This window comes from Melanotaenia boesemani, chromosome 12 (genome assembly GCF_017639745.1).
Source record: "Melanotaenia boesemani isolate fMelBoe1 chromosome 12, fMelBoe1.pri, whole genome shotgun sequence".
NCBI classification, from domain to species: Eukaryota; Metazoa; Chordata; class Actinopteri; order Atheriniformes; family Melanotaeniidae; genus Melanotaenia; species Melanotaenia boesemani.
Genome location: NC_055693.1, coordinates 20,633,267 through 20,651,913, shown reverse-complemented (window position 1 = coordinate 20,651,913; position 18,647 = coordinate 20,633,267). Strand labels below are relative to the sequence as shown.

At 37.5% G+C, this 18,647-nt stretch overlaps 1 protein-coding gene across 2 annotated transcripts; it reads left to right on the top strand.

Annotated features, from left to right (window-relative positions):
• The first annotated feature begins 3,940 nt into the window (after positions 1 to 3,940).
• On the top strand, positions 3,941 to 13,593 carry arsh (arylsulfatase H). Of its 2 annotated transcripts, none has more exons than XM_042002298.1 (11): positions 3,941 to 4,030; positions 4,663 to 4,815; positions 4,946 to 5,067; positions 5,205 to 5,327; positions 5,696 to 5,898; positions 6,649 to 6,869; positions 9,177 to 9,313; positions 9,526 to 9,663; positions 10,510 to 10,669; positions 10,957 to 11,078; positions 12,328 to 13,593. In XM_042002298.1, the coding sequence occupies exons 1-11, from the start codon at positions 4,026 to 4,028 to the stop codon at positions 12,729 to 12,731; spliced, it is 1,788 nt and encodes a 595-aa protein (XP_041858232.1). In that variant the 5' UTR covers positions 3,941 to 4,025; the 3' UTR covers positions 12,732 to 13,593. The 2 variants fall into 2 exon arrangements, with proteins under 2 accessions (XP_041858232.1, XP_041858233.1); XM_042002299.1 differs by lacking the exon at positions 3,941 to 4,030 and adding an exon at positions 4,063 to 4,185.
• The last annotated feature ends 5,054 nt before the right edge of the window (positions 13,594 to 18,647 follow it).

Sequence of the window (18,647 nt, the reverse complement as noted above, 5' to 3'; positions counted from 1 at the left end):
GTTTCAACAACATTTAATGGATTGTCCAAAAAAATAAATAAATAATTAACATTCCCAATCCCCCTAAGTTGTTGTATTAAGTTTTTTATAAAAACATTTCTATAGTAGTATATCACATGTTTGATTTCTGATTAAATACAGTTTAGTCTGTAAACCTTTGGAAAGTGACATGACCAGAATTTATTTAAAATTAAAAATATCATTATGCAATTAATTCATAAATTACTTGAAAAGTTAATACAATTTTCACATAAAACCTGTTTTCAGAGGCTCATACATATAACTGCACTGAACTCTGGCTGTTGTTGGGAATCCTTTGTATTCGATGCCTCAGTGAAGTCTGTAACTTACGAACATCACTAAACAACGGATCTTCTCCTTAGTGATGTTTTGCTAGGCTACTACAGCTGTTGTCAGTGGGTGTTTATAGGTCTTTAGCTTTTTCGGCAAATAAACTACAACTTTATCTAGTACAGATAAATCCACTGCAGAATACTCATTTTCTGTACCTTAAACACTGTCCAGTTAACTTGAGTAAATTATGCTGAATCTCAGCAGTGTGTGCACTCCTACATATCATCTGTCTTGTATTACATGGTAAATTAATCAGAATATTAACACTTTTATTCTATGCAAGGTTTGGTACAAACATTTGCTGTTCCAAGGCATTTAGTTTTTTTTAACAGGTCAGCTGACACAATTAGATCTTATCCAAAAAAATGCTGTTGAACGACTGATTTGGACTTTTTAGATTTTTCCAGCTAAGTCTTATCAGGCATGTATTTTTCAAGGTTTAATTGCTTGTACTTTGAATTAAAGCTTTTGTATTTGCTCCTTTGAAACATTGCCTTGGGTAAAGATACCACATCTGGATATTGTGACATAGTTTTCCTTTACCATAGAGAGGAGCTGTGATCATCCAATACTAATCTCCCAACAGTTTTATGTTGCTGGGCTCATAAATATTTACTTGTCCACCCTTAATATTCTTGCTATATCTTTGTTTGAAACTTTTTCTAAGGCATTTATCCAATTAAAATTAAACCCCTGTACAAGAATGTTCCATCAAGATGAGTTGTAATTTGTAAATCTTTCCTTCAATTTGGACATGATAGCCTCCCTAGAATACACATATAGTCAATAAATCAAATTTTTTCAACTGTTACCATGTGTATCAGCTAACTGCATTTCTTCCATTAGTCTCAGTAATGCTAGTAGCATGCTGATGTTAACAGGGTAAAGCACTAAAACAACTGACAATGATGTTGCCAGCTACATTTTTAATACCATGAACAACAACAGATTTTACATATACAAATGATGTAGAAATAAATATTTTTATGTGAATTTTATTGCTAAAACATGTCGGTCTGTCTACCCATTTTTGTGAGATTTGAATTGCCTGCAACCTTAGAAAGATGATTCACCTGGATAAAAAGGAAAAAAAAAAAAAAAAACAAACAAGCAAAAAACAGAAAAACAGAAAATGAGTCAGGAAGACATGATGTGAAATGCTCGGTATGTCAGTTATTTCTACATTGAAACTCACACATAAAGTGTTCAGCCTTTGTGAATGATTTATGTTGACAGGTCTATAAAGATTCTCCTGACTGGAGCCTAAGAAAAGAAGTGTGGGAACCTGTGTATGGTTTTCCTGCAAAACACAAACACGCCTAAAGCCTGAACATGTGCACATACTTATTAACTGCCAGTCATTGCTCACATACAAAGCCAAACATTTAAACTACGCACTGAGAGTGCAGCAGGGACGTGATCATGACTATTGGAGCTTATCTGATTAAAGTAAATTAGACGTTCATTCACTGCTGAGGCAAAATAAAAAACAAAAAAAAAAAACACTGAGCTGTGTCGGTATTTCCACAGCACAAAATGACTCATAAAATTGCCAAAGTTAATAACACCTTTGTGTAAAATGTCTCTTTTACAGGTAGAAGTTGTGTGTTTAAAAGATGTAAACAATAGTAAATCTATGTATCTATGTATGTATGTATAATGTATTTTACGTTGTAACAGTCAAGGTATTACTTTCGCTCACTACATGTTAAATAAATTCTGTGTCTCAGAGCTTTTTGGAAGCCCCCAGGAATGATGAGATCAGAGAAATGAGGAGATTGCATCTCAGCATAATTTAAACTTTGTGATCCATCAGGTTGTCAAAATGGATTATCCCAAATATCTGACTTGCCCCTCTAGCTGCTACCCCAAGTATAGATAACCAAATTCTAACAAATGTTCAGTATCAACTGAACTTGTGCTGGTTAAGCATCACATGGAAGTAAAAATATGTGTAATGTATTTATTTTCTATACCAACACAACCAAGGCCTGCAATGAGTTTGCCAAATTCTTCACAAACAAAATCCAGAATATCAGACAAGCAGCTGGTTCATCAACAGCAGGTTCAAGAGACATACTGTGTCCATTGAAAACCAGTTTTAACACCATGACACCGTTTATTCCCATTAACAGCAAAAATCGCTTGCTGTTTAAACATCCTGCCCACAGGTTTTTTCATAAGGTTTCAAAGACTCTGGAGCCAGATCTGTTACAGATTGTGAACTTGTCTTTAATTTCAGGCGTTTTCCCAGAACTTCTAAAAACAGCTCTAATCAAACCTCTGCTAAAAAGGGACAATCTAGACAGGAAACAAATGAGCAGCTACAGGCCAAATCTTCAGTTTCTAAGTAGGATCATCAAAAAAACTGTTCTTATCAGCTTTAAACAAAAACAAAACTGAGGTGATTGTCTTTAGAGCCAAAGAGAAATGATTAAAGGTCGCCACAGAGCTTCAGTCTATACACCTAAAAACCACCAACCAGGCCAGAAATCTGAGTGTAATGATGAACTCAGACCTAAACTTTGAAAACACATTAAGGGAATCACAAAATCAGCCTACTATCACCCTAAGAATATATCAAGGGTAAAAGATCTAATGTCTCAGCAGGACCTGGAAAAACTAGTCCATGCTTTCATCTTTAGTCAGCTTGATTATTGGTATTATTGTCACTAAGACAAAGAAAGTGGACCACATCAGTCCAGCTCTGAGGTCTTTACCCTGGCTGCTTGTCTGTCAGAGAATAGACTTTAAAGTTCTGCTGCTGGTGTATAAAGCTCTAAATGGTTTAGGACCATAATACACCAGTGACCTTTTGATCCAGTACGAACCTACCAGAACCCTCAGGTCATCTGGAGTCAGTTTCTTATCTGAGTCAGAACCAGAAATGGAGAAGCTGAGTTCAGCATTTCAATAGTTTTAATTTGAAAAAGTCCAAATCTGCATCTCTTTCTTTTAAGCTTGATTTTTTAAACTTGATCATTTTTATACTGTTTTTATCTAATGTTTCTTTTTCCTTTTTCTTTTGTTTTTATTGTTAAATTATGCTTCTTGTGTTCTGTAAAGCACCTTGAATCACCCTGTCGTTGAATTGTGCTACATGGAAAACACTGATAACACTTAATAGCAAGTTTTACAGTCTAAAGTATAAATGTTTATGCAGCAGTGAGTTAAGCCAAGCAGTGCAGAACCATGACTATGACTATGGCATTTAGCGACTCTGCTGGGTGAGGGGAGAGATCTGTTAAAAAAAATCAAAATTTGTTGAAAAGCTGCTGTCCATGTTGTGTGAAGTTACTGCTTATTTTAAATTATTTGGAATGGTATGTGCTGATGGCAGGTCACATTTTTATAATGAAATAAAGGTCCAAATAACGAAAAAGTGAAAGCGGTAAAAACATCCTCCGCACCCAAGCTAAATGCCCTACATCACCTTTGGCTGCCATTTAAAACTTGGTGTACCTCTTTACTGCCAATAATAAACAACAAATGGCTCCTATTACTACAATATGGTCAAATTCCACTGAGTGTGCAGCTTTTTGAGGCGCTTTTACTATTTAATTTAAGGTAAATAATGTTGTGCGCTCGTAATCCAGATGTTACTGTAAAGTCACGGAGGCGGGACTCTTACAAAGGAACACTCATGAATCAGGGTAGTGTGTAGAAAAAATATGAGGTGAGTTCAAATTGCAAGGTCCGTCTGCTTATTTAAAACAACAGCGAATTCATTGTCTGCTGTAATAACTGTGGTAAAAACCAGCTTAATCAACTCATTTTTAGAGGTGCAACCAAATGCACAAACGTGAACTCGAGGGGTTTGCTTTCTTAAAAGTGCGGACTTTCGCAACAGTCACTTATAACACTTCTAACTACATTTACCCACAAAGACAAGTTACAAAATAGTGGTTATTCCCTTGCTAATCGCCAATGCTGGACACGAATTAGAACAACGTAGTGAAAACAGAGTCTCAGTAAGAAATCGAGTATTCGTGATTTCAAGTAAAATATGACCCGCATGAGCCATGAAAATCAGTATCTCCTTCACTACACACAGTAATTGGCAGCTAAAATAAAAATTGGGGGGGGGGGGGGGTAGAAAGATGTGGATTACAATTTTAGGGTCAGAGACAAAATGTTTAGTTTTGCATGACCATAAATTTCAACTGCACTTTAGAATAACTTTGAAAATTTATAATCTGACACTAGAGAATGTGATGAATAAGCTTTTCGGTACTGCTGTAGCTCTTAAACGCAGTTATTATTTTAGCCAGATTTATTAACCGGAATCCCTGTTAATGCTCTGCTTAGGTCTGCCCTGTTGGCATATCTACTCTCCCTGCTCCTGGCAGCAGGAAGTGATGTCACGGGGGAGGTGGTGGACAAAAAACCAAACTTTGTTGTGATGATGGTGGATGACCTTGGGATTGGTGATGTAGGCTGCTATGGTAATGATACCATCAGGTATGTCTTGCAGATGACTGTTGTAATGTTTTCCAATACTATTATTAAAATATAAGTATTATTATTTCTTTGTGCATACCTGTTCTGTGTTTTTCCCCCCATTTTTATTATACTTGTTCTGGCCCTGCAGGACTCCTAACATTGACAGACTTGCTTCTGAGGGGGTGAAGCTGACCCAGCACATTGCAGCAGCTCCTCTCTGCACCCCGAGCCGGGCTGCTTTTATGACTGGCCGTTATGCACTTCGCTCAGGTAATAGAGGTCTCACGATAACAAATTCAGGCCAAATAGTCTTTTTCAGGGTCTATTTCTGAAGTATTTCTTGATTTATCCAAATTCTATATGTTCCTCTCCCCCCATTAATATTCGTTAGTATGTTTGTTAATTAGGAATGGTCAGCATGGGCCGTGTCCAGGTGCTGCTGTTCCTTGGAGGTTCAGGGGGACTTCCACCCACTGAGACAACTTTTGCTAAGAGGCTACAGCAACAAGGGTACACTACTGGCCTAGTAGGTGAGATGTGATCAGCTTTTCAGGAGACCAAAGTCTTTTCACTTCTGGTTGAGTATAAAGTATTACCTGTTGATCTGACTGTGCTTGACTTTCTTTGGTCTTTTGCTTTTGAGATTTGTATTGTGATGTGAAAAGCTTATATTGTACATCAAGACAATTTGAGGACGTCAGAAGGCACGTCAACATTTTTCATAGGACTTGGCTGTAAATGAAAACAGTAGTTTTGCATGTGGCTTAGATTGCTTTGAGCAAGGAAACTAGACAAATATGTGCAAGACGAAAGATTATTAAACCGTGAACTGTTCATTTGTGTGCATGATTTTATTTCTGATATGTCTTTGTTGTGTTGGCTCTTCATGTAACCGCAGGTAAATGGCACCTGGGTGTGAATTGTAAATACAGAGGAGATCATTGTCATCACCCCAACCAGCATGGCTTCAGCTACTTCTATGGCCTGCCATTCACTCTGTTCAATGATTGTATACCTGGAGAGGGCAGTGATGTCTTAGTGGACCTCCACCATGCACTCTGGAATCTTACCTTGTTTCTTGGAGTTGGTCTAGTCACAATGGTAAGTGTTATTTTGTCTTTTTCTTTCCTTCATCTTCCACATAATGATCACATCAAGGTGTAGTTGGATCGTACAAATATTATAGAGGAATACAGTCTGAAAAAAGTAAAAGTAACCACAAAAGCAAACAAGATGTGTTCTTGTTGCCAGACAATGAGGAAGTTGGAAAACAACCCGTTGTCATGCCATTTGTCCCAAAGCAAAATGACTGATTCATAATTGCTGAGTCATGCGCCAAAGGGTTGGAAAGATAATTAAATGATTAGGAACACTAGCTGTAGTTGTGAAATTCAGAGTCATGTCAGAAACCTGCCTTAAGGGAGACAACAATACTGACACCGAAATTCAGTGAAAACTTGGCAAGCAAAGATACCCGTTTGTAGAAATTCAAAACAAACATTAATACTGATGAGGAAAAATACATTGGCACAAAATAAAGTACTGCACCCAATGAAAGTGTTTTCAAAGAATACTACAAAATAACACTATTTGTAAAAACACAGAGTATTACTTGATCAGTTAAATGAAATAACTATCTTGGTTTGTGATGTCATTTAGTGGCTTTATTATGGAACAGCACATGCATCTAACTCCAAGTCACAGTTTAGTATTATTAGGCGTCCAAATATCACAGCAGTAACAGCTGAGCCATAAATCTGACCGTATCAAACAAGTTAATTAGGAAACTGCCTGAGTACTATCTTTCTAAAGGTGTTTTTGTGTGTGTGTCTGTGCTGTGTGTATGTTCAGGTGTGTGTCCGTGTATGTGGCCTCCTTGAAGTCAGACTGTGGCTCCTGGTAGCACTTTTCTTTCTCAGCATCATAGCAGCTGCTGTGTGGTATGTCCCCTTTATGCTGCTGCCAACCTGGAACTGTATCATCATGAGGAACCAAGAAGTGATCGAGCAGCCCATGACAGTGGAGACGCTGCCCCAGCGGTTGCTGGGAGAGGCCCAAAATTTTATAAAGAGGTAAAGAATCTAGAAGTAAAACAAATGCTGTTGTTTCTTTTCTTTGCTGCGTTCTTGCATGTTTGTGATTTTTGTTCTGATTGATTAAACCCGCCCAAGCTTAAAGCTGAATGTTTTCTTCTGTAGTTAAATGCAGTTCAGTGAATTTTATCCCAAACAATGCTTACAATTTTCAGTCTGAGAGATGAGAACGTTAACTGCAAAAGGTACATTATGTAGATGAAGTCATGGTTATTTTGCAGTAGTATAGGTTCTTAACCTGACTTTATTTCAAATTTGTGCCTCAAAGGCAACCAGTTTTTCATGTTTGGCATCATTTTCATACAAGTATGGTAATTGATCTCACCTTACAATGACCACACTGCCAGTGCTAGGTGACGGTTGATGTTAATAGTTAGGAAAAAGGGTGTGGTGAGCAGTATAAGGAAGCAAAGTTCCAGCTAAGGATAAAGATAAAAAAACGAACCCCAGCTGTCTCTGCAATCTCTCTCCAATGGCAACCCATCCAAAGCTTCAACCATCATAGTATTAACTCCCTAACTGATTAATGCTGTTCGTATAAGGTTGTACTTTATTAAATATGACGCTGCAAGACACTTATTTGACACAATGCTTGACAGTCTAGAGACTTTGTGTGCTGATAAGAATTAGTTTTAGTTTTGCCAGCAGTGCAGAGCGTTACATTCTTACATGAGCAGGGCAGATGCAGTTGGATCAGGTCAGGTGATGCAGCTACTCCCTCCAACTCAACCTATTGTGAGCCTGTGTTACATAATAATTACAAGAAATACAGGTCGATCATCTCCTCCAGTTATCTAAGGGGGATAAACAGTATTTCATCTACACCTTCTGGCAGCTTATTTTCTACACTTATTGACACCAAACACTGCAGGTTTAATTTTGTTCGCATAAGCTGTAGAAACCGTTTTGTTCAGCTGTAACTACAGTTAGTGTAAAAGGAACAATGTGGTGAAGGTCAAGTTTATGGTTCTCAATAAAATAAACAGTAATAAAAATGTTATCTCTTTGAAGGTGTTAGTCTAGTGCTAGTATTCCCACAAGGTCGCGAGCTAATGCTAGCTGAAGGTATCTGACTCGTGTCTCCTCCAGAAATTTACCTGATGCTCATTGACACATAGAAATACACTTTTTAAAAGATAACAAGTACAATGCCAAGTCTTTTTCTCTCATGGTGAACTTACGGCAGAGTAGTTGCTGCGATTTCCTCATCATACAATACTGCACATCTTTGATATGACTTCATAGCTCTTCATTTTTAGATATTCTTTCAGTAGTTTTACTTAATTTTTGTATGTTTTCATTATTTTTAAACAATCCCTTTTTTGTCCTCAAATTTCAAACGTAGCAATAAAGCTACAACCAGGTTCCAAGCTGACTTGGAGCATTTACTCTCTTATCATTTGTTGACCTTGACCAGCTGTAAATGCACTACAAGCAGCGGTAGCATTGTTAGCAAACAGACCTCAGACACCAGGTAATCGTCATCAGAGAAGGTGAATTGCTGCTTGCACAAAGACACATGGTCTTCTACACACCCTCTTACACATTAGAGCAATGATGTGCAAAAGACAGAAATATTAAACATTTATCACAATCTCTATGATACATTGGCGATCCTCCAACCTGCCTTTTGTCCAGTGGTAACTGGGATAAGAATAGAGTGGATACAAAGTGGAAAGTTATTTGCGAGAATAACCTGATTTCTTTAGTTGACCCGTAGTGTGGCAAACATTTGACCAGTGTATATGCTGGAAGCTTTGCACCTTTTTATAATATATAGAAACTTTTTTTAGGAGCCTTGTTAATTTATCCTTTGACATTTTGAAAAGTTCTCCTTGTTCCGTGTTCTGCCAGAGGTTTTTCCTTCCTTTTCATAGGTAGTCTTTGGGACATCAAAGATGTCTGGAAAGTGCCTTGAGATTTACTTTGTTGTAAATTACAACCCTCAGAGGTATCACACCTGAAGGCGAATTAGCTCCACGTTTTAGAAGTCTTGGAAGTCTGCAGGCAAAGCTACCCCCAGGACTGTATACTAAACAGTGTTTTTTAGTATACTTTTGCTGCTCAGTGTAGCATAATTTAAGGTAACCAATCGGTAGAGGTTTTCCAAAAAAAAAAATGTGCTGGTTGGGCTTGTTATGTCAGCCATAACCGGCACATTGTTGGTTATGGCTGACAGATTTAAACAGAATAGCACCCATTATCCATGATTCAGCAACAGTATGAGCAATATTTAAACAGACAGTCTGGGCTGATTAGATAATATTTGACCTATTTTCTCTTTAGGAACGCTGATCATCCCTTCCTCCTCTTTTTTTCTTTGGCGCATATCCACACGCCGCTGTTTAAAACTCCAGCCTTTGCTGGCAAGAGTCGCCATGGTTGCTATGGTGACAACCTAGAGGAAGTGGACTGGATCATTGGTGAGTGAGGGATGTAAAGCAAACGTGTGCATGCATTTAAACTGTTGGTGGGCCTTAATGACACAGTCTCGTATTTTTATTGATTTATTTTTTTTGTTAGTTCTACAAATATGGGTTAAATGTATAAAAGGTAAATAAACAACAGATTTTTAAATTATTTATGGAGTTAAATTTTGCATCATGTTATCTAACCAATCTACCTTGTTTTCTAGGTAAGGTGACAGAGACTGTGGATTCCCTCGGCCTAGCCAACAATACCCTCATGTATTTCACATCAGACCATGGTGGACATCTGGAGGATTCTGATTCACTCATTGGTCAGAAAGGAGGCTGGAACAGTATATATAAGGGTAAATATTGTGTTTTAGGGCTGGGCAATATGAACCAAACCTCATATCTTGATATAGTTTTTTACCTGAATCCTGATATATATCTCAATATGTTTTCTTTGTCAAGTAACCAAAGAGACCGTTCTAATTCACACCCCTGAGTGTTAAATACCCTTATATTTGTCACGGTGCGGCAGAGGTGAGGACCCAAATGTGGGACTCAGAGGGACTCAGAGGCAGAAGGCAGATTGAATGCAGGAAGAAATTATTTAATCCAAAATTCCAGACTGAAATGAACCACATGACAGAAAAAAACACAAGGATCTGACAAAGGAAACTAAAAACCAAGGGGCATAAATACAATGAGGGACTAATAAGGAATAGGTAAAGCGAATCAGCAAAATCAAACCAGGTGCACTAAGGACAGAAAGCAATAACAGAACTAACAAAGAAAGGTACTACAGAAAAAAAAAACAAAACAAAACAAAAAAAAACCAGACATGACTGACAGAAAAACTACCAAGAAAGACCAAGATCATGACAATATTAAGGATTAACAGCAGACATGCATTAAAACAGTTGGCTGAAATATATTAAACTATATTAAATTAAATGCTCAAAATGAATGAAAAATACTTTTCAATGACCATAAGAAAAATAAAGTTGTGCAAAATGCCAAAAGAAAAGATAATTTTAACTTAAAACAAGCTTACTTGATATAAATATATTCCTTCATTTTTGCGTGGGAAAAAGTCTCAGTATATTTGAAAATATCGATATATTGCCTAGCCCTAATAATTTTTGTTGTTTTATTTATTTACATTGTCACAGATATTTGAGTGATGTCTCACATTGTACAACCTCCAGGTGGGAAGGCTATGGGAGGCTGGGAAGGTGGGATCAGGGTACCTGGTATTTTCCGCTGGCCTGGCAGACTAGCAGCAGGAAGAGTGGTGGATGAACCCACTAGCCTCATGGATCTGTACCCCACACTGAAATATTTAGCCAAGGACACACAACCAGACAGGTACAGAACCTCCTAAAGTTCCCAATCTTTCTTTAAAAGGTATCCACAGTTGTTTAAAGATGGATGGTTACAAAACATTGAAGAAAAAAGTGGTTACACCAAAATTGAATCAGTCTGGTTCTAAAATCACTCTTAACTTCACTATTTCACCACTAAATGTTAAACAGACACAGCAATATGCATCAAGGAAGAAACCAAGATTTCCTTCCTATTTATTGCATCATTATTAAATCTTAATATGTAGATAATTAAGTTATATCTCATCTGTTTCTCCTCTGTTTTTTCAGGTATTTAGATGGATATAACCTCATGCCACTGTTGGAGGGGAAAGCTGTGCGATCAGAGCATGAATTCATGTTCCACTACTGCGGCATCTACCTGAACGCAGTACGCTGGCACCCGCCTGGCAGTAAGTTCACACACACCGACAAGAATATTTATTCATAAATGTTCTCAGGCATGATCTGTTTCTAGCAGAGAGTGTAAATGTGTCAAAGTAAAACAGTTCTCAACCCAAACAAACTGTATATTTAGTCATTTTTTAACCAGACAGAGCCCAAAGATAAAACTTAGATTTATACAGTTTAACATAACTAAGTCTTTAACACATTGAATGTGTGCTGCATTGTGTTAAAACTTAATTCCTTAGGTGTAGTTTCACTGCAGTGTTGCTTTTCTTGTTCTTTCCACTCTAATTACTGTAGAATGAGAAAAAACTGCCAAGTGTGTAACTGGAACTGAGAAATCTGTTAAAGTCATTTGGAAACGTTTGAACTGAGAGCTTTCCAACACAGATGCTACATTTGCCCTGTTATATGATAAAATGGCACTAAGTGATGCTTTTTGGAGAGCAACAGCTTCTTCTGCAGTATTCATTGCCACTGTTCTCCATTTAAGCATTTGCTTATGGTGTACCCATTAACAGAGAAGCTAATTAGGGTCGACAATTCTAATAAGCTCATTGGATGTATGCTTCGCTTTTTTTAACCTCACTGAGTCTGTATTCTTGCTCACAGGATTTTTTACTTGTAGAGGTCCCACTGAAATAAATCACTACCATTTACGTGCTAATTTAATGTGGACTCATTTTTTGCCTAAACTGTTTGAGATTACTTTTTTTTTTACCCCTTTATGCATTCATACAAGTTACTAATTAATAACTTTGCAACTTTTTGACTCCTTTTTAAAAGTGCAGGCATCACATCAGCAGATGCCGCTTATGGGCTGCAAACTAAGAGAAGTTTAATACATACCAGTATCTCCAAACTATATCTCCTATTTTCACTGATTGGATCTGGGCTAGCGAACTCAGGCTCCATGTGATTTTTAAATAGACTGTGTTTGTTCATAATTAAAACTTAGATAAAGATGAAATAATACTGTATATTTAATCAATAGAAAAAGCTGATCTGATTCACTAGATGTCAATTACTGGGATAAGCCTGGTGATCGGCTACTCATACAAAGATTTTAATCAGGCAAAGATGAAGGCCTTCCTGGTTGTTTCTATAAATGACAATTAAATGACATTTGCAGGGTTATTTTTGCATGCTTGCATATCCATTTTACCAGAAAAAGTTTCTACGTTTCTCAATTTTCTTTTTTAATGGCTTTGAATATTGAGTATTTATGTCACTTGTGTTTGTATTTCTACTCAGGTGACTCCATCTTCAAGGTGCACTATTTCACTCCTAACTTCTCACCCCCGGGAGCTGGTGGATGTTATGACACTAAAGTTTGCCTGTGTCACGGGGACCATGTGACACACCACAACCCACCACTCCTGTATGACCTTTTCCATGATCCCTCCGAGTCCCGCCCACTGACTCCTGACACTGAGCCTCGATATGCTGAGATCCTCGAGGAGACTGGCAAAGCTGTGGAGAAACATAAACGTACTTTGACAAACGAACAGACGCCTGATGGCTCTCCCTCCCAGGCCAACACAGATGTTGTTCAAAACCAAATGACTTGGGAAAAGATTCTGTGGAGACCCTGGCTGCAGCCCTGCTGTGGGACATTTCCGTTCTGTGGATGCAAAGAAGATACAACACATTTTTAAGATTAAAAACTTCTTTGGAGGGAGGTCTTCTGACAGAAATTTGCCGGGATAGAGCAATTTCAGATTTTTTTTTTAAGGCTCATGAATGAAAAAAAATGGCTAGAATTTTTGCATAACAACATTCTGCTCTTTTACTTAAAATTTCTGTTGAACAACATTGTATAATATATTTGATTATATATTGAAACACAGAGAGAAATTGAAATATATTACATCTCTTCAAGTGAAATATTAAAATGAAAAATAACACAATCCAGAAGTACGATGTATCAATCATCAGCCATAATTAATTTAACTTTGTTTGAATCAACAAGGGGATTTCAGATGACTCAGTGAACTGACTAGTCTTAACTGCTCATTTAGTTTTTAAGATTATAAGAATTTATTTTCTTTTTTTTCATGTTTGTTTTTTTTTTGGGGGGGGTACGTGTAACACTCAACTATATTGAGTTCAATGAATTGGATTTAATCATTATATAAACTCCATAATCAAGCAAAAACATTGAAATATTCCATTTCTATTAGTCTTTAGATCGTTTTCTCACTGCCAGACTGAAGCTCCTTTCAGCCTCGGTTCTTGAGAATGTTTTTTTCTTTTAACCTTCAACACTTTTCTGGTTACATTTCTCTTCCTGGCAGAATCCATCAAGCTCTAATAGATTGAATGAGGAGCTTCTGTGCACAGATATTTTCATATTTCCAGAGATGCTCTGCTGCATTCAGGTTCAGACTGACTGAATCCCTCCAGGAATCTTAACAGGATTTTCTCAAAGCCAGTCTTGCGTTTTCTTGATGGTACGCCTCACCCCAGCTCAACTTTACGGTCCGTTGTTTATGCTCTCTATTAAAAAAATGAAGGATCTATTTTGTTGGTGCCCTTTTTCTTTTTCAACCATGATAAGCATTTGTAATGCAATCATAGTTTTTGCAAAATGTGTTTTCATTTAACTTTTTTATGGTTTTGCTTTTGTCTCTGATCTCTATTATTTGAGTTTTGCTTGCTTGGATTTAGACATGTAAGGTAGACTTACAAGAATATTTCTCTTTTCTTGTAATGTTAATTCTATGTATAGCAGAGCATTGAAGTAAACTTTCTCAGGAAGGTAGTTAAAGCATTACACCATTAGGGGGCAAAGTCAGACTGTGATTTCGAGAATGGAAAGCTCAGCTGTGGTTTGAAGGGAAGAGAGAAAAGGGCAAAAGTGATATTATAGTCCTGTCACTGTGGGCTGTTGTGCTGTGTAATGATAACAATAGTGATATATATGAAATTATGCATTTTTTTTATTATAAAACAAAGAGATGAGCATGTCCTAAAGTTTAAGCAAAGAACGTCACTTTTAGTTTCTGCTTCACCATAGAGCAATCCTCCTTACTGTTATTTTCATGCTCCTAAATGATCCTAATCGTCTTTATTTGCCAGGTCATTTTCTAAATGCTCTTTTATTCCTTTTTCCTTCCTCATCCTCTAAAAATGCCTTTCCTTTCGTTCCTTCTCAGTCATATGATTCTGGAGACAGACAATATACTTTTGGTCTTTTAACTTATGCCCCTTCAGGATGCTGCTTAACTACACTATGAGTTAAACCAGTGCCGGGTGGATGGTTGACCTACTTTGACACCCTGTGGCTCCACATATCTTTAATAATAAAACACCATTAAAATCTGTGAACCTTTCAATCATCAGTGTCATCACCATTCATAATCATCATCATCGACACAACCTGCCTCCAGGTTGACTGTCAAAACATCAAAGTTAGCAACAGCAGCAGGCTATAATTGCATTCTGTCCTCTGTTTCCTTTCCCATCATCCACTCAAACTGCTTTCTGGATCTCCTCTTATTTCTTGTCCTCCCCTTCTTTTTGTCCTCACCCCTCAGAAATCACACTTGCATTAGCAAGTGAGGAGAGAAATTTCATCATCATCATCACTGTAATCGTAGCCATCACAGTCATAGTATTTACTTTTCTCCCTCCAGCGGAGTTCCGTACATCAAACACTCCGCAAGTTCATTACAGTAGCCACTCCATTATGTCTCCAACAGTAAATCATGCAGTCGACCATACATAACGACATTTGGCTGTATATCAGAGTTAATGATGGCTGGTGGGATAGAATGTTTCTGGCTGTACATCTTGTCACACACTTGTGTGAGTGTACGCGCACGTAACCCCATAAAATATGTAATTGTGCACAGGGCTAAATGTGCACACATGTTCAAGAACCAACATGCACACAGTATATCACTTTGTTTAGAACAGATCACTGGTTTTCTGTAAAGGTCAGTGTTTCACAGGGTGCTATATAGCATTTTTATGACCAACTGGTTGACACACATAAACATGTACAGTTTGAAAACAGAGGAATATGGCTTGGCACACTGACAAAAGCTCCCCAGAACCACAAATAGTAATGTTATTAGGTTGTTACTTGTTTTTCTTCTGATGGGCAATAGGCTTTAGCCTATAGATTGAATAATGCTAGCAGGAGAGGTCATTATAGATCAGAGAAGGCTAGTGAAATTTAATAGTTGGTTTCCTTTGCCATTCAGATTCAAAAACAATGTCAAGCCAGGAGGATGGTGAACAAACATTGTTTTTATGCCATTAGTTAAAGTGTGCATTGTTTGAAAGACAGCATATGAGCATCGCAACTTTTGGCTAGTATAGTACCTTCTTTTCACCCGGTACTTTGCTCCTGCATAAATTGAGGAGAACAATTAAGGAAGGAATTATACAAATATTTATTTGTGATCATCTGCTTTCCACAGTTGGATGATGCAGTTGATTGCACTTTTATGTTGTGGGATCAGAGAAATACTTTGCTTTAAGTACAGAGCAGATGTTGTGAGGCAATTAACCTAATGTTGCATAAAGGCAGAAAGCAGGAGAACCAGCAACACATTGCATGTACAATTTTTTAAACTAATAGATAACATAACTACTGTGCATTTTACTTATGCGATCATTCCATTGACAAGTAGGTTGAAAGGCTGTGAACCATTTGAATGGTACTGTTAGCTAAAATGATTTTGTTTCTTATGTTTCAGTTTTCAGTTTTAACTGTACTCCTGCAGTTTGCACAGTCTCAATGGGATTTTGCCCAAATGAAAGCAGAAATACTTCACAAAGCACATTTTACATCCCAAAAGTTAATCAAATACACCATTTATTTATGCTGCACAAGTCATCCAAAGAGTAATGCAAACACAGAAACTCAAAAAGCTTTTAATACAATCATCATTTTGATCCCTTGCTTTTTTCCCCTCCTTTTCTTTTGCATCACAAAATAAATAAGATTATTCAGACAAAGATGTTGTGACCTTTCTGGATTGATCAAAGACTGACCCACAAAACAAAGAAGTTCGAAGAGTCACATAATGTGCTGCAGGTGCAGGCAGTCATACAGTGTGCAGAATTTTAGACAAACATGTTCTGGCAGAGTGAAGAAAATGATAAAAAGGGATGGGGAAAAACACTAGGAAAAGGCTTGAAAGTGATGATCCCTTGAGGTAGAATAAAGACAGTCTGGTAAAGACATAATGGAAACTGCAGAGTGTATACAGCATGTGGAGTTGACTACGAGGAAACCAGGAGCAGGTGAGTACCCAGGGACTGCAGAAGGCCGGACCAAGTGCTTGTGAGGAGAAAATACATAAAGACAGGAGTAGAAATACCAAGACATCTGAAAACCAGACATGATGAAACAGTTAACATTACACAAGTATTTCAAATAACCACCAAGTGCACTTTGGCCAGCTTTAGGTATGACTCAATTTACAGGCAAAACCCATTAACAGAGCAAATGTTTGTTAGCTTAGCGATGGTAGGGAAAGATAATTTTATGTAGACATCCATACTCAAATGAGGGCAGAGTCTATGCAGCTCCTCAGTTGCCTTCTTATTGCTCTGGTTGGCTGAGGTTTCATTAAGACCACAACAGACCTCTGTGGTAAAGTCGTCACATACCATTACTCTCCACAGTCCATACCCAACACAACACACTCTCTCTGACCTCCTATCTCACTTTATGGCTTTTAGAATATCTTCAAAATTAAAGCTAACAGAGTCTGTTGTTTGTTGAAAGGCCTGCAGTCATACGTCCAGAGTACTGCATACAATCTACACAGCATAACCTTAAGGAGACGCATGAGTGGGAAAAAAGTGGATTTCATAGATGTAAGGTTTCATCAGAATCAATCTGCTTTAAGATTTAAAATAACTTGGCCAACAGGTTCAGGGGGAAAGCCAATGCTGTTTCACCTATCAGTGCTGATTATCTGTTTCTCTGGCTGGTTAATTTATCTGTGAAACACAGGCCGAAGATTTCTGAGCTCAGTGTGCTGTTCGGCTCTGATTTGTTCTGATGAGATCTCATCTCCAACAACAGGCTGAAGTGGCAAAGCAGGTCTTACACACAGTTACAACACTATTACATTCAGCAATACAAAAGAAAAAAAAAAGAAGAAAGAAACACGTGAGCGTGAGATGAATAATTTTCTTTTTCTCTCTCTTTTTTTAATAATTAGAATTTCAAAGTGCAAGATAGATATCTGTAGTGCTTATTTGTGTTGATCGTTTGTGCACGCATACAGTATATTTAGCAAAGAGGAAAATGAATTTGCATTAATGACTTTATTGATGTTATTTGCTAATACCTAAAGCAACAGTGGCAGATGTTTGCATATGTGTGTATCTATATACCTTGTATATGCGTGTGTGCTTTCAGCAGCACAGCTGAATTGTTACCATGTGAGATTGGCTCCAGGGGATAAAAAGATGTCTTTGCTGGGGAACTTTCACACAGAAACTTTAACTCTGTCTGACTCTCAGTCTATTCATGTCAGTGTTCTGCACTTGTTTATAAATGTATCTTACTCTGATCTCCAATCTCCAGAACCTGTGGGGTAATGTACAAGACCAGACTCTGTGCATGTGTGTATAGTGTGCTGCAATGTCTGTGGTTTAAGTATGTGTCATATTATTTTACCATATGGTCAAAATTACCTCTTACAGGGACAAGGCTCCAGGCAGGGAACAGGGCATTTGAAGTGGTGTGCACAAGCACATAAACACACATATTCTCTTACCAATGTATATGTACTGTACACACAAGAGATAAACATTTTCAATCATTAATACTCATGTACACACACACATGCACACATTCCTGTAAATTTAATATTACAAATTTAAGACACAGCTGGGTCAAGGTTTAAATTTCAGCTCTTCTTTGGTCGCTAGAAGTGTTTGAAGAGGTGAAGTTTAATGAAAAGCAGATAGTGAAAATGTTTACCTAATAGGACCTAACCTAATTGTAGGCGATCACACATACACACACCAACACTCTTCCTGTCCTTCGGCCTATTAAACTGACAAAATTTGGCTTTAAAGCTTTCATCTGTTTTTCAGTTTAGCAATCTAGAGCAACAGCTCTGTGGCTTTTTGTTGCTAAGGGGAAAAAGCTGCAAACTACTAAATTGCATCCAGTTTGTTGGAAGTGTCAGAGTTGTCTGCATAATTTAAGCCAGTTACAGGTTTTAAAAAAGCAAATAACTCCCACATATGATGCCTCGACCTGCAAACATACACATGAAAACACAAACAGGCTTCAGCAAGGGTAGCCTATATCAACTCTGGGTGCATATGTCACACAGAGACATGCTTCAAATTTGTTAAAAAAACAAAAAAAGTGTCCGGGATTGCAGCCTACAGTCCAGGCTTCTTTGTTGAAGCGGTTCATTCAGTTTAGTTTGATATTAATCAGGTCAAGAAATAACACATGGTTGATGGACTCCTGAGTGCAATCAATTGCTATTTTTTAAGCATATTTTACCTTAAAAACATAAGATTTTTCAAATCAGCATTGATATTTTCTTTTTAATTTTCATCTTTATGGAAAAACTGCCTCATGT

What these genes read in the sequence shown, in the direction of transcription:
- arsh (XM_042002298.1), top strand. An exon ending in CCGTTATGCACTTCGCTCAG is followed by an intron (nt 5,068 to 5,204) that starts GTAATAGAGGTC and finishes TTTGTTAATTAG; the next exon opens with GAATGGTCAGCATGGGCCGT. An exon ending in GCCCAAAATTTTATAAAGAG is followed by an intron (nt 6,870 to 9,176) that starts GTAAAGAATCTA and finishes TTTTCTCTTTAG; the next exon opens with GAACGCTGATCATCCCTTCC.